The 16,526-nt window shown below is 32.2% G+C and overlaps 1 protein-coding gene across 1 annotated transcript in view; it reads right to left on the bottom strand.

Annotated features, from left to right (window-relative positions):
* Nucleotides 1–15,313, bottom strand: part of LOC111678073 (dynein axonemal heavy chain 5) — a 67,469-nt gene extending 52,156 nt beyond the window's left edge. Inside the window, 16 exon segments of the mRNA XM_046947919.1 lie at nt 2,390–2,600; nt 4,398–4,553; nt 4,956–5,128; nt 5,189–7,063; nt 7,155–7,354; nt 7,417–8,203; nt 8,270–8,481; nt 8,615–8,803; nt 8,864–9,020; nt 10,829–10,948; nt 11,006–12,085; nt 12,166–12,273; nt 13,152–13,788; nt 13,964–14,117; nt 14,924–15,083; nt 15,149–15,313. Of these exon segments, the coding sequence (XP_046803875.1) occupies nt 2,390–2,600; nt 4,398–4,553; nt 4,956–5,128; nt 5,189–7,063; nt 7,155–7,354; nt 7,417–8,203; nt 8,270–8,481; nt 8,615–8,803; nt 8,864–9,020; nt 10,829–10,948; nt 11,006–12,085; nt 12,166–12,273; nt 13,152–13,788; nt 13,964–14,117; nt 14,924–15,083; nt 15,149–15,313 (6,384 nt within the window).
* Nucleotides 15,314–16,526: the final 1,213 nt, after the last annotated feature.

Raw genomic sequence — 16,526 nt, 5'->3', positions numbered from 1 at the left:
GTATAGTCGGGCATGGCGGACCATATTACCCTACGCCATTAGTAGATTTTTAAAATTTTTTACTTTTTATAAAGAAACTTTTATGTTGAATATTATTCCAAAATATTTAATCAATTTATTGATAAAAAAAAAACCAAAATTTGTAAATGAGGCTTTATATAGGTCAAATATGGCCGATCCTCGGCAAATTTGGGAAAAGGATATATTTTTAAATAACAGTTAGTTTTGTTGAGTTTCATTGCGATACAAATGGTTACAAGTCAATTTTAGACGTTTAAGACATTTTTGAAGGGGGGTTTGTATGGGGGCTAGGATCAAAGTGTCATTTATACTTATATAAAACTTATTTGTACCAATTTTTAGAGAGATAATAGAATATTTGACGTAATTATGGCATAAAAAGTTCAAATCCTGAGGTACGGTATGGGGGCTAAGTGAAATAATGGACCGATTTTAACCATTTTCAACAGGCTTCGTCCCTGTGCTTAAAAACATGCTTGGTCAAAATTTCATCAAATTATCTTGAAAATTGCGGCCTGTACCTTGCGTACAAAGTTTACATGGACAGCCAGCCGGACAGACGGACGAACATATCTTAATCGACTCAAAAAAATGATTCTGAATCGATCGGTATACTTTAAGGTGGGTATTGGACCAATATTTTTGTATGTTATAAACATCATCACAAACGTATAATACCCTCCCCACTATAGTGGTGTAGGGTATAATTAATTCCTGTCAAGTAATTCTTATGTCCAGAATTTTCACTTAGGTGTATATTCTTAATAGGGTTTAAACAAACTTAAAGTGATTTATCATAAAACACCATAGCAAAACTTTATTATAACATTTGTCTTAACCAAAATTTTGACACCATAAAAAAACCTAAAACATCCTGTCATGCCGTGAATTTTAATCAAATATGTATAAAGAAAAAAACTTTGTCGTCTTTTTAATTTGTGTAACAACAAACTTAAATTCCCTTTACACTTAATGAAAATAATAATTTTCAAATAAAAAATACAACCCAAAAAAAATAAAGAACTAGAAGGTAAACCTAAACCATAAATGACTGTTTTAGTTTAATTGGACCATGGAGAGATGGTTTGTTCTTATTGTGCAACAACAACAACAAAAGCGTTACAAAGGACAGACTAAGTTGGTTTATTGTTAAAAAAGAAAACCTTTTATATAAGTGTAACTGTGTCTGTGTTTTGCATAAATTTTAACAACTATCAGAGGACCATTTAACAAGCTCTAAAGTGTAGATAATGAAGTGATTAATAGACTCAATAAGTAGATACGAAGCTACAGAGTATGCTGTGCGCTTACTTTTATTTGAAGAAATTAAATTCAACTTTATACAATATTTCAAAGGTCAATTATGTGTATTCAAGTGTAAGACAGTCAAAATGAAACTGAAAAAGTTTTTCATTTTTTTCTAATGAAAAATACATATTTACCTAAATTTTTGCTAAATAAATTTTAATTGAATGACAAGCTGTGAAATGAATGTAATGGGAAAAAAGCATTTTAGCATTTTGCAAAAGAATTTTAGTAGAAATTTTATTTGTGTTCTTACACTTGTCTCGAAATGAAAGTACAAACAGACAATGGAAATTTTAAAATTAAATACTCAAGTATTTATTTAGCCATTGAAAATCGTGCTTAACCTGGAATTCTTTGTTTTTCGTTTTATAAAAGACCAACGGTAAAATTTAATGAAGTTAAAGAGCTGAGATGCATTTTTACACTCAGAATACAGTTTCAAATCCTTTCAGTTTTGTTGTATGTATGTATGTATGTATGTATGTCAAAGGGATCATAACATGGACCCAAGTGTGCCCCTAATGCGAACTGCAAGGGACAGCCTGCTAACCTAACCTAACCTAACCTATGTATGTATGTATGTATGTATGTATGTATGTATGTATGTATGTATGTATGTATGTATGTATGTATGTATGTATGTATGTATGTATGTATCTATCTATTATCTATCTATCTATCTATCTATCTACCTACCTATCTATCTATCTATCTATCTATCTATCTATCTATCTATCTATCTATCTATCTATCTATCTATCTATCTATCTATCTATCTATATATCTATCTATCTATCTATCTATCTATCTATCTATCTATCTATCTATCTATCTCTCTCTCTATTTGTAAATCATTTTAATTTATACACTTTCTATTCTTTCAGAGTAAAACCAACGAAAAATACTTGATTAAATATTTGTAACAATTAAATTTATTTGCTACTAAATTTTAAATTACTAACATAACATTTTTACGCGCATGTTAAACAAAATGTAAAAAAATAAATATTTCTCTATTTGGAAGCAACACAAGTTACGACTACATTCATTGATTACTTACCATCGTTATAAATATACCAAATTCAGGATTCATTTCGATGGTATCACCATCCGTAAATATAAAAGATTTCTTCTTTTCCTTTTTGGCCGTTAAGACAACAGCAACTTGTTGCGCTGCCACCGATAAGACTGGCAATTCAATGCGATTGAATTCATCGAAACAGCCCCATGAACCGGATTGAGCTAAACCTTTGTAAATACGACCCAAGCCTCTGTAATATAAAACGTGTAATGAATTATATTTTATAACTAATTTTAAAATAACTGCTAGGAAAAACATACATACATATGTATGTTCATTAAGAAGTCTACTAAGTATTAAGTATTTCGTTATGGTATGCGTATCTAGTAAGTAGTTATGTGTACGAAGTCAACATTCTTATAATTCGGTTACAGTAAACTGATATAAAATTTTAATTAAAATTCAATATTAAATAAGTAAATACTGTATACTTAGTACACCTGCTTATGTTGTGTGCTGCTTTAAAACTTTTCATCACATATGGGTATTTTGATAGAAATTTTATTTTGGACGAGAATTTAGGTTGAAGTATTTTACCAATTTTACGAGTTACTCATTAAAAAAATATTTTAAGAAAAATGTTTTACAAAAATAAAAACACAAAAATTATAATTTCAACTCCCATGTAGAACTACCTATATGTATATATGTTTACTTCCTCAATGTGTGTTTTTTATGTTTAGATTGATAATCTAAATAACCTTTAAATAATGAATTCTACTCCATAAATTTACATAGTCTATATATCGGAGTATATCTAAAGGATAAAATTTCCAATATCCCATAAAAAACTATAAGCGAATATAATGTAATAAGGAGAAATTGCTTACAAAGGATACATGTGAGGGTTTTTGGTCATGTATGTTAAGGTGTTCCCTTGGAATATTGCTATTGCGGAAAATATATTAACAATTGTATTAAGTTCTCAATCTCCAACTGAAAGAGAATTATAAAAGAGAGTAGATGCATTTATTTTATCATTATGTTTGTAACAAGTCGCTCTTTAACTACCCAGCATATAAAGAACTTCCGAAGAAGAGAAAAAGAAGTAGAATTTACTTCATAATAGTACAAAAGGCCTAAAGAAGTTATATTTTTAGCACAGACTTGTCATAGATGGGATGTCCTTTTTATTTGATTTCAAATGCACTACATCTGAAGTCATTCTCGGTAAGTTATTCTTATGTTCTTCTTTTGGAAGTTATTTTGAAGAGAAATTACTAAATTGAATTCTTTCGCTTCTTTGAATGTTAATAAATATCACTTCCACAGAAGGTAAAAGTTTTTAGTTTTACTATGAAATTTCAAGTGCCACGCCTTATAAAGACTAAAAGTTATAAATCTTGGAAACTTATACTACTATAATCCTCAAATTTTGTATGGACAACTTTCTAGGCGTACTGGCTCCAGTGCGTGTAGAATACCCCATATAAAAAACATGTAAGAAATCGGGCGAGGCCAACCTTATAACAAACTACACCTGTTATAAATATAAAATGTGATTAAGCTTTCATAATAAAGCATCTAAGTTGAATTGTACCATGTCTCAGGACACAACTAAATCGACTCAGAAATTGATTGAGCCGATTGTTATACTTTAATGTGGGTATGGGACCAATATTATTGTGCGTTGCAACATAAACCCAATATACCTTCCCCACTAAAGTGGTGTAGGGTATAATTTACGTAATATATTCGTGAAAATTTTGCATTTAGAGATCTGTACGTTTTTCAGAGCTACTTTACTATCATTGTGAATATTTAAGTCAAAAATGGCCGGCCTATTGAAGAGGGCGTGGCACCTAAAATTTTGATAACCAATTAGGAAGAACAACTTGTGTAGCAAAGTGCTAGTTGATATGTATATAAATTTCGATCAATAATCTTAAAAATACAATTGTAGAGTATCTTATGGTCGGATATTATTTATATGCTATTCATTTAAACCACATAACAACATAACCAGTTACACATACATTTCACTCACCTGTAATCCATTTGATCGGAACAATTAAATACAACCACATATTTAGCTAACGTTTTACCCATGTCCTTTACTGTTTCCGTCTTTCCTGTCCCAGCTGGACCACATGGTGCACCACCCATACTCAATGTTAATGCTTGAGCTAATGTTATGTAGCAGCTAAACGAGAAAAATTGAGAAGAAGAAAAAAAACATTTAAATAAATAAATTAAAACTTAATACAAAACTAAAAAATGTTTAGTAAACTATTTTTTTTTTCTTTATTGCAAAAGAAATAACGAATACGAGTGGTAGAATGATTAAATAAGTTTAGTACATATTTAGATGTGGGAAGTAAAACGAAATTGTTTTATGGTTAAAATGAAATTAAAGATATTTTTAAATTAAATGAGATGTTGTAATAAAAGAGGAAAGAAAATTAAAATCAGCAACAGATTTAGAAAAAAATGAGAAATTTTAAACAAAACTTAAATTCACAGTACTTTATCATTAACTATATTCATAAAAAAACAACATTGAAATTCTTTGTTTTATAAACATCAGATCAATAATTACACCTACCGATCGGTTAATGGTGTTATGACCAATCTATCAGTACAACCTAAATACTCATTCTGATAAGTAAACGTAACATCGGTAACGGATATCCAAGTTTTATCTAAATCTTCTTTAAAATAAAAACGACACTGTTTTAACCATTCAAAGTCATTAGCCGATTTTATATTCATACGACACTGAAAAAAAATACATCATAAATAATTTGACATCCCTAAAACTCACATCCAATAACTCACCAATATATCAAATATATCCCTCTGATGAACATGAATCGTTATCAATGTTTCAAAATTAGTTCGCTCCATTTTAGTCAAATTCCTGGTCGTCTGATCGATTAATGTATTGAGAATATCCAAAAATTTATTATTTGTTTCGGACATGACTTTCCTCTCATGCCTGGCCTGCATCAGAGCCATTTCCGCATCGCGTGTCCAAATCATTTGTATGCCCAATAGGCCAACTTGGGCCGGTACCTTCTCTAGAAAGCCTAATAGAGTGAAATTTGGATCATTGATTGTGGCATAGGCGGTACGTATAATGGAATGTAATGACTGCTGTGCTGTGACCAGTAATTGAGTTAGCCATGTCTCAACAGAACCCTCCGCTCGTATGGCACGATCTAGTTGTATCATTTCACCTTCACTCGAAATAATCGCCATCATTTTATTGTATTCTATATCATGGAATTTAACTTTACGCGTATTATCGAATATGGAGAGTAAATGGTTTTGTATGGTATGCGAATCGGAAGCTTGTCCCAAAATCTCCAATAAAGCAGGATCGGAGACAAAAAAGAATCTGGGAAACATCATACGTTTACGCTCCAAATAGCCACTTAAAGATTTTTGACATATTTCCAATTGTTCTTGAAGATGTGGCAGCAATTGTTTCAACAAATCATCGCCCACACAACAGGCTACTACACCCGGGGTCTCATGAGCTCTTTGCATAATCTTTTGCCAGGATTTATCGATTTTGGAAAATCTTTTAGCTTCTTTTGGCAGTTGCTTGGCAATGTCACCGCCCACAAATACAGCTTCCAAATAAACCCACATATTCTGCACCAAAAGCCACCTTTCCAAGATCTCATTAGAATTTGAAAGATCATAGACCCATTGCTGAATTTGCTTGCGAAATGGGGCATTATAACGATTGGAGAGCAAAGAACCCAAAATCATTAAACTATCTTCCAGTTGACCTATGGTTTCTGCTGTAGTATCACCTCTTAGCAGTAGTTCGCCTCGATTGTTGAAACTCATAAATTGTAGTTCATGCACAGACCACTCATTGGTCACTTGTTTCAATTTCGCTTCTATATCTTTCTCTTTCATGGCACTTATACAAATATCCTCAATATCTTCTTTATGTTTCAATAGGGGAGCTTCCAATATATTCTTTAAGGAAAAACCTTCAGAATCAAATTCAAAAATATAATTACTAACATCCATAATTCTTTGCCAATGTCTAGGTTTCATGGCCTTATTAGCCATTAGCTCAAGCAAAGGACACATATCGTTAAAGTCATCTATGGTTTTCTTTAAAGCATGAAAAGCCGGCCATTCCTTTAAGCCTTTGGGTAGCTTACGACAACGATTTTGAAATTCCATTAGTTCATTATTAATCTCCTCTATGTCCACCTCATTCCAGGGTATATCATAATAACTGCTAACTCGATCTATAACATCATTATATAGTTTATATAATTTCTGTAAAAGATTCAATTCCTTTCGAATTTGACCCAATTCGGGGTAGTCAGTTTGTGGTAAACCAAATAATTCTTCACCACTCTGATAGGTCTGTAATCTACGCCACATTCCCTCAAAACGATTTTGAAAAAGTATTAAACGATCCGAAGCTTCTCGTGGAGTTAATCCTGGCTGCATGGGTCCTGCTGTGCGATATTCATTGACATATGTGATTTTATCCTGTTTGAAATTATCCAAATTAGTTTTTAAATCATCCTGAAATGAGGGTTGCATTTCTAGTAATTTAACTTGAGCCTGCAGAGCACAAGCTAATAGATTCTGGAAAGTTGATCTTAAATTGTCGACCAAATCGAATTGCTCTCTTTCAACTTGTACCTCGTAACGTGTAAGAACATTAAAGGCTTCCTGAAAAGGAGAAAGAGAAATATTCGATTAAAATCGGAAATTGGGGAGTTAAATTTAAAAGCGCACTTTAAATTGAGACGAGAAATTTTACCTCAATTGGATCAATACGTAATTCCATATCCACTTCTTGTTCTCTTATCTTACTCAGTGTCTCCATAATCATGCGTACATCATCCAAGTCTCTAATAGGACGATCTAATTTACGATCCATTTCATTGATCACAGCATATACATAATCCATTTCTTTTTTATATTTTTTCTTCATAGCTTGTCCAATTTTATGATTGCAAGCTGGAATTAAAACAATTTCAATTTTATCTGAAAATAATCCTTAAAGTAAATTAATTACTCACATTTAATTTCTATAGCTAAACCATATTTCAATCTTTCATTATAAACCGCTATAGACTGACCAAATACTTCCATATCGGGTTCTATCAAAAGATTAGCATCCAATTCCGCTAGACATCTTAGGGTAGATTCAAATTCTTGTAAACCAAATTCCATAAGTTGTCTGGTAGTACGATCATTTTTCCAAAGAAAATGATAAGGTTTCCAACGTTTTATATAAGTTTGTATTTCGGGTTTAATATTTTTAGTGCAATTCGATAAAAGATTTAAAGCCTTGGCCACTTCTTTATTGTCCATAATGGCCGAGTAGAAAGACTTGAGCATATGCGGCATTTGTGGACGTTCCTCTGAGGCTAAGGTATATAGTTTACGACGTTTGGTATTATGATTACGTCCTACACGAGGCTGAGGTGTTATAGAGACTTGCTGCAGAGAATTGTCGATAAAATTATCCACTATTATTAAAAATCTATTATATTAATTTCCACTTACTGGATTTTCTTTACCACTAGTCCACTGGGCCACTCCCTTCGCTATGCCAGTTATATTTTTACCCGCTGTTATCAATATTTCTTGTAATTCCTCCAGATTAGGTTTGATCACTACATTGGGTATTTGTAGTTGGGCATATAAAGCAAATACTGGTTTCTTTATAGCAGTATCATCATCATCGGCTATGAAACGTCGTCGTATAGTATCTAAAGCGGCTCTAATAACTTTTATTAAAACATCTATAACTTTGCGGCTATAGTAGCGTCTCATTTCCACTACAGCATTACAAACCATGTCCTAAACAAACAATGCAGGAATTAGCATTTATTTTAACCCTTATTACTTATAAAAATATAAACGAACCTGCATGCCTTTAGGCAAACTTTCCGAAGTGGCCAACAAAGTTAGAGGATTATCAAAACAAGACCATAAAATACTCCAATCTTGTTGTTGGCCACCAGAGGCGCCCCCTCCACCAGCATTGGAAGTAGAAGCACCACCAGCTGCTGCACTAGTACCGGCTCCTGCAGTATCTCCACCTTTTCTAGCTGAAGCAGTTTGATCCTTAGCTGAAACTATAAAAAATATATTATAAATATTTTTTAATTTTCAGACCACGGTGATTATCTCATTACACCCTCTATAGTGAAGTCAATCGGGGAAACCAAAAAAAATCTATATTTATAATATTGTTATAATTCAACTTACCATCAAATAATGTCACAACATCATCTCCAGCAATTTCCTTAAAAGTTTCCGTAGCCTTATCTACCAAATTTAAAACTTCTTCTACAGCTTCTGAAACCATTTGACTTTTACGATTTAGTTCTATAGCCGCTTTACGGCAAGACTCTTCACTCTTTTCTAAAAACTCATCAACAGTCCAGATTTCATCGTCTGAAATGTTATATTATTTAGATGTCATTAGATAAAAATATTATTTTTCTATAAACTCACCTCCGGGAAGGACTTGTAATGATATCTCCTGCATACACATTAACACATGCAATATACGATTGGAGTAAATATCATGTATTCTTGCTACCAGTACTTCAAACGTTTCAATAGCTTGTTTACAGCGTTCATAGAATTTATGCCAGTTTTGGTTGGTCCACTGAAATTAAATGAAAGTAGTAAGTCCGGATATAAAAAACAGTATTTTGGAAGTACACTTAATGTCGAAGTTATGAAAGCGTTACAACAAAAACTGAACTAGAACTGAACTAGAAATTTACTAGAATTGAATCGCGCATAAATTGTTTTTTGCCTAATATGCATTTTTAATTTTCTTACCTTCTTTATAGAATCGGCCTAATGTGTTTAATTTTGTACGTATGTGTAATATTAAATTAATTATAATTAAATATTACGTATTGGTAAAATGAACTAGAACTGACCTAGAACTAAACTAGAACTGAACTAGATCTGAACTAGAACTGAACTAGAACTGAACTAGAACTGAACTAGAACTGAACTAGAACTGAACTAGAACTGAACTAGAACTGAACTAGAACTGAACTAGAACTGAACTAGAACTGAACTAGAACTGAACTAGAACTGAACTAGAACTGAACTAGAACTGAACTAGAACTGAACTAGAACTGAACTAGAACTGAACTATAACTGAACTAGAACTGAACTAGAACTGAACTAGAACTGAACTAGAACTGAACTAGAACTGAACTAGAACTGAACTAGAACTGAACTAGAACTGAACTAGAACTGAACTAGAACTGAACTAGAACTGAACTAGAACTGAACTAGAACTGAACTAGAACTGAACTAGAACTGAACTAGAACTGAACTAGAACTGAACTAGATCTGAACTAGAACTGAACTAGAACTGAACTAGAACTGAACTAGAACTGAACTAGAACTGAACTAGAACTGAACTAGAACTGAACTAGAACTGAACTAGAACTGAACTAGAACTGAACTAGAACTGAACTAGAACTGAACTAGAACTGAACTAGAACTGAACTAGAACTGAACTAGAACTGAACTAGAACTGAACTAGAACTGAACTCGAACTGAACTAGAACTGAACTAGAACCGAACTAGAACTGAATTAGAACTGAATTAGAACTGAACTAGAACTGAACTAGAACTGAACTAGAACTGAACTAGAACTGAACTAGAACTGAACTAGAACTGAACTAGAACTAGAACTGAACTAGAACTGAACTAGAACTAGAACTGAACTAGAACTAGAACTGAACTAGAACTGAACTAGAACTGAACTAGAACTGAACTAGAACTGAACTAGAACTGAACTAGAACTGAACTAGAACTGAACTAGAACTGAACTAGAACTGAACTAGAACTGAACTAGAACTGAACTAGAACTGAACTAGAACTGAACTAGAACTGAACTAGAACTGAACTAGAACTGAACTAGAACTGAACTAGAACTGAACTAGAACTGAACTAGAACTGAACTAGAACTGAACTAGAACTGAACTAGAACTGAACTAGAACTGAACTAGAACTGAACTAGAACTGAACTAGAACTGAACTAGAACTGAACTAGAACTGAACTAGAACTGAACTAGAACTGAACTAGAACTGAACTAGAACTGAACTAGAACTGAACAAGAACTGAACTAGAACTGAACTAGAACTGAACTAGAACTAGAACTAGAACTGAACTAGAACTGAACTAGAACTGAACTAGAACTGATCTAGAACTGAACTAAAACTGAACTAGAACTGAACTAGAACTGAACTAGAACTGAACTAGAACTGAACTAGAACTGAACTAGAACTGAACTAGAACTAAACTAGAACTGAACTAGATAGAACTAAAACTTGAGCAGCGCTAGAATTGGGAAAGATGCTAGAGTAGCTGTTATGTATGTGAAAAAATAGAGTGGTACGAAAGGCTTCGTCTAGCTTACTAAAATTTATAGTAATAATACTTACATTAATTGTAGTCAAACCCGGTTTAAGCATCGCCGTTAAACGCACAAGTTGTGGTAAAAACAAAGGTCTCACTTCCAATTTTACGGCTCTCACAGTACTCAAAAACATTTTTATAAGATGCTGAAAATAAAAATTTTACAAATTTCAAATCACAAACAGTTCCCTCCCACTACTTACATTTAAAGAATCCTGTATGGTAATAAAATAATCCTGACGACTCATCAGTGTAGCCGCCACTATAGGCAACTCAATATTTAGTTTAGCCAAAAGTTTTGCCTCTCTTATTAACAGTGGTATTGTTGGATGTAAATTAACAAAAATGCGATCACCTTGCAGAGACAACAAAGGCTGCAGCAGACAAGCATCTGCCACACTAACATCCTGATCCAACCATATGGCAATTATTTCGTCTTCATACTCATGCAGTACGGTCATAACATGATTGAAACGATGCTCCAAATCACGACAGGGTGGTAAACTACCCAAAACTGGATGTTCACATACAGCATCTACCAGTTCGCTGATATGACAATCTAAGGAACGGGTCCAATAGACACGACCTGCCATAGGTGGAAAATTTCGGCTAACCGGTGGATCATCTCTTTGCTTACGAAAGAGTTTTAAAACTCTCTCCACCTCTTTATCCACATAACGTATAATACGCAAATATTTTTCATCCATTTTAGTTAAAGGTATTTTCTCGCTAACCTTTTCGAAACGCACTAGAAATCTTATACACTGTGGCGTTTCCCAGACAGTATCAAAATTCGTTTCTATCAAAGTAGCTATAGTATCTTTCAAAGTATCCGTTTTAGTAATAAATTTATCATAATCATCATTGAAGTCAGCATTACGATGATCTAGGTAATCATATTTCTTCGATAAAATATCCTTTTTGGCTTCCTCGAAAAGATTTGAAGCCTCCTCCAAAGCTTCACCCAATAATAAACCCTCCAATCTTCTTTCAAAAAGATGATTATAGTCATCGATTAGATTAAACATCGAAGTAATTTTCGATAAACGTTCACAAAAGGTGTCGAATTTTCCGAAAACGAAATTTTCCGAAAATCCAAATGGTGTTTGATTAGGTAAAAACGGTTGCTCTCTAATGGTGTAGTAGGTCTCGTGATAAATGTGATTTAATTTGATGCAATTACTAAGTTTAGTGCGTACTAAATTACGGTCCTGAGACCAAATTGTTTCCTTGCAGCGACAAGTTATATAAGATTTGCAGGTTTCTATCATTTGATTGGTGATCTGTAAAGAGAACGCAGGAAATATTTAAATCACATTAAAGAAGTAAGCAAATATATAATTGAAATATAATTTGGACTTACCTTAACCATAAGTGCTGAAGTTCTTTCAGAAGTGTTGTAAAATTGTGAAACACTATAAATTAATCGGACTGTTTGTAACAGGCTTAAAATAGATTCCTTCATGCAGACCTTTAATTATAGAAAGTAGTTAGTTAGTAAGTTAATTAGTTAGTAAGTTAGTTAGCTAGTTAGCTAGTTAGTTAGTTAGTTAGTTAGTTAGTTAGTTAGTAAGTTAGTAAGTTAGTTAGTAAGTAAGTAAGTAAGTAAGTAAGTAAGTAAGTAAGTAAGTAAGTAAGTAAGTAAGTAAGTAAGTAAGTAAGTAAGTAAGTAAGTAAGTAAGTAAGTAAGTAAGTAAGTAAGTAAGTAAGTAAGTAAGTAAGTTAGTAAGTTAGTAAGTTAGTTAGTTAATTGGTTTGTTAGTTAGTTAGTTAGTTAGTTAGTTAGTTAGTTAGTTAGTTAGTTAGTTAGTTAGTTAGTTAGTTAGTTAGTTAGTTAGTTAGTTAGTTAGTTAGTTAGTTAGTTAGTAAGTTAGTTAGTTAGTTAGTTATCTAGCTAGTTAGTTATTTAGTTCGTTAGTTAGTTAGTTAGTTAGTTAGTTAGTTAGTTAGTTAGTTAGTTAGTTAGTTAGTTAATTAATTAGTTAGTTAGTTAGTTAGTTAGTTAGTTAGTTAGTTAGTTAGTTAGTTAGTTAGTTAGTTAGTTAGTTAGTTAGTTAGTTAGTTAGTTAGTTAGTTAGTTAGTTAGTTAGTTAGTTAGTTAGTTAGTTAGTTAGTTAGTTAGTTAGTTAGTTAGTTAGTTAGTTAGTTAGTTAGTTAGTTAGTTAGCACTGTACTGATAACCAATATATTGAAGTCTCCAACTTATCTTCTGTACTTTTGCACGATTTTTCACTTCCTCAAATACTTGATCTTAAACACGATCAGTAAGATGGATAAAGTATTGCCTTGGTACTAACATCGTGCTAAGAAAAACTAAATAAAAAAAAACGCTCATCCCTATCCACTTACCGGATCATCCAAATACAACGAATGACAACAATGTTCCATTGCCTGAATAAACTTCGAATTATCCCTGGCCTCATTGTAGCAGAAAGTTATTTTGCGATCAGTTTCCTTCCAATCACGCATCACTTTCGAATTAGCCAAATACAAACAGTGCAAAGTAAACTGAACTTCTTTCTCTTGTAAGTGAGCTAAAAGTTGAGAGAATTGTGCACCACGTTTCTTCCAATACTCCAACTCATCTTGAGGTCCACTGTGATCATTCTCCTTGCGCAATTGTTCACTTTCACCCAATATCTTCATAATGCCCTTAATCCAGTTGGTTACGCGCTCTTCTAGTTGATTACAAAATTCTTGATTTTTTGACAGGTCTTTGACCTCTTCGATTTGATCGATTTTCTCAAACATATCACAGCCATCATTAAAGACATTATAATGATCACAAACTTGTTCACACACACGTAAAGCACTACAAAATGAACGTAATCCTGGCAGAAGTTGACCCTTGATAAGGCCACAACTAACATCTTCTTCATCGCCTTCAAGGCTGGGAAAAGCCAAGGCCTGCATGAAAACATACTCAACAATACGTTCGATGGAGGTAACCAAACCAATATTTTTGGCATCAATAATGCCACAGAATCTAAAAGAAATATACAAATTTATTTAAAATTAAATTCCCAAAAAGGTTTGTTTAACAATTTGTTAATCGATGTTTTGTCTTGCTCAATATTTATCTTAATAAATTTTAAAAAAGGGAAATATTTATTTTTATAAACAAGTATTTATTTTTCTTTAATTTTTTTCATTCAACTTACAAATCCTTTTGAAAACCCTCCTCAGGCAATTGTTTGGTTACATTTATGCGAAATATATAAATACAAATGCCGGTAAAAGCACATGTCCAGCCATCAGTTAGAAATAATTTTTTCTGCTTTGCGGGTGCCGAACCACCTGGTGATGTTCCCCCACCTCCAGGACAACAACAAAAAGAAAAAAGAGTTAAATGATATGTGTTATAAAAATTATGGTTAGAATATGAATTCATGCATGCATTGATATGAATTCACAAATGGAAAATAAATATTGTTAGAATCTAAAGTTTTTTATTCAACAATTTTTATTCATTCATAAATAAAGAATTAGTTTTTGTTAAAATTTAAAATGTGGGTATAACAATAAATTTTTGAGATATCAAATATATTGTTCGCAATCGTTTAGAATGTTATGAATCCTTCAGAAGATATATAATTTTGATCAGGCATAGAAAATTTAAATTTTAAAGGTTTTTAAGCATTTAACAAATTTTCCGATTAGACTATAGACAAGACCATAGACTAGACTATAGACCTGACTATAGACTAGACTATAGACCTGACTATAGACTAGACTATAGACTAGACTATAGACTAGACTATAGACTAGACTATAGACTAGACTATAGACTAGACTATAGACTAGACTATAGAATAGACTATAGACTTGACTATAGACTAGACTATAGACTAGACTATAGACTAGACTATAGACTAGACTATAGACTAGACTATAGACTAGACTATAGGCTAAACTAGACTATAGACTAGACTATAGACTAGACTATATACTGGACTATTTACGGGACTATAGACTGTACTATATACTAGACTAAATACTGGACTATAAACTAGACTATAGACTAGACTATACACTTGACTTTACTCTACTAGACTATAGAGTAGAATATCTCAACTTCTATGTCTTATATCCGATATAATATCAATAAATTCATTGCTTACCTTGTGGCGTTTTTGAGCTACTCGATGCCATAGCCGAACGTGATGTACTAGGCTTATTTGGATCCATCACAGGTTGCGGTTCCGGTTCATCGACTTCTTGGTAAAACCATAATAGTTTATTTTTCATATTAGGTAAAAATAACTGATTGATTTCATCCAGCTTAAGAAAAGTGTACTTTTGACCTTCAAACAAATCACACAGAATTCGTATTATTTAATACTAACCATATCGCCCTCAAATATATAATCCATTAACTGATGCCGCGGCAATTGCGTAGCATCTATTAACAACTGAAATGTGAATTCCAAACGGGGATCCATTTCCCCACGCCTTGCTTTACGTTCACATTCTTCACGTCTTCGCTGTGCTTCATCAGCGTCAGTGGCCATTTTGTTTTAAGAATGGTTTGTTTTCGTAATCCCACACCAATAATGGTTCAGAAAAAATCAACATATATTGTGTTTAAGACAAAAAGTTTTGGAAGTGCACATTGTAAAAAACGAGGCGGAAAGATGTCGTTTCAAAAATAATGGCAAGTACCAAAAAACAAAATCAAAGAGGACAAAAATTTTAAAAATGTGTTGCTTGTGTAGAGTAGAAAAGTTTTAAAAAAACTATTACAAAATTCAAAAAGTATTGAAAAAAAAATTGTTTATATTAAAAATATGTTATTAAAAAATATATTATTTAATTATAAAGACATACTTAATTATTAAAAATGTATTCAATATTTTAATTAAAGCGTTAAAAATTCAAAAATTGTGCAAAAGAGTAAAATTTAGCTTTTTTAAAAATTATATAAAATTAATTTTAATTTCAATTTGTTAATGCATCAATGATCGGATATGTTTGAGACTTTTTTATACTCATCTACCAACATATCTCAAGCCTTAAAAAATTATTTATGATAAACTTTAGGCAAACACATTTCTATGACCCCATTTTTAAAGCATTACTACTATTGGAATTTAAATATTTTGTTTCTCATACAATTTTAAATACTCTGAAAAGCCTTGTCTTAATGTCCTTATCCTTCTCGTTACTGTACTCGAAATTCGAGTCTCGACTATAGAATTCGAGCACTGTTGTACTTCAATTGTTGCTGATTCTATAGATCGAAAGGTTATTCATGACACACCGAACTAATTTAATCCCATTTCTTATTTTCCCACTTTAAATGTTAAGGTGGTTGGTAACAGTGCAAAGAACTTAAATGGTTGCTAATAGCTTTCCATGAATACCATGTTAGTGCATGGATAGTTCTAAACTAACTTAATTTTGAGAGTGGAATGTAATCTAAATCCAAGAGAAAGATTCATAAAGAATTCCTATTAGTTATCTAATATTACTCATTCTAGACAAGAATGCAGCCAATATTACTTCTCATAATGGAAAAGATCGCGTTTAGTATAAAACTATCACTAGAAGGTTCCAATATATGTTTATTAAATGTTAGTAAGTTAGTTTGAAGAAAGTTACCAGACTACAACACTAACCATTAACCTACCATGTCATGTTTATTTATAAAACTCTATTTTTGCTGTCTAGGAGAACCCATGGACTAATGATATCCATATTCATACCCCCACCTATTATCAACAT

This window comes from Lucilia cuprina, chromosome 4, assembly GCF_022045245.1.
Source record: "Lucilia cuprina isolate Lc7/37 chromosome 4, ASM2204524v1, whole genome shotgun sequence".
Taxonomy (NCBI): Eukaryota; Metazoa; Arthropoda; class Insecta; order Diptera; family Calliphoridae; genus Lucilia; species Lucilia cuprina.
This window is presented reverse-complemented; position numbering and strand designations above follow the sequence as displayed.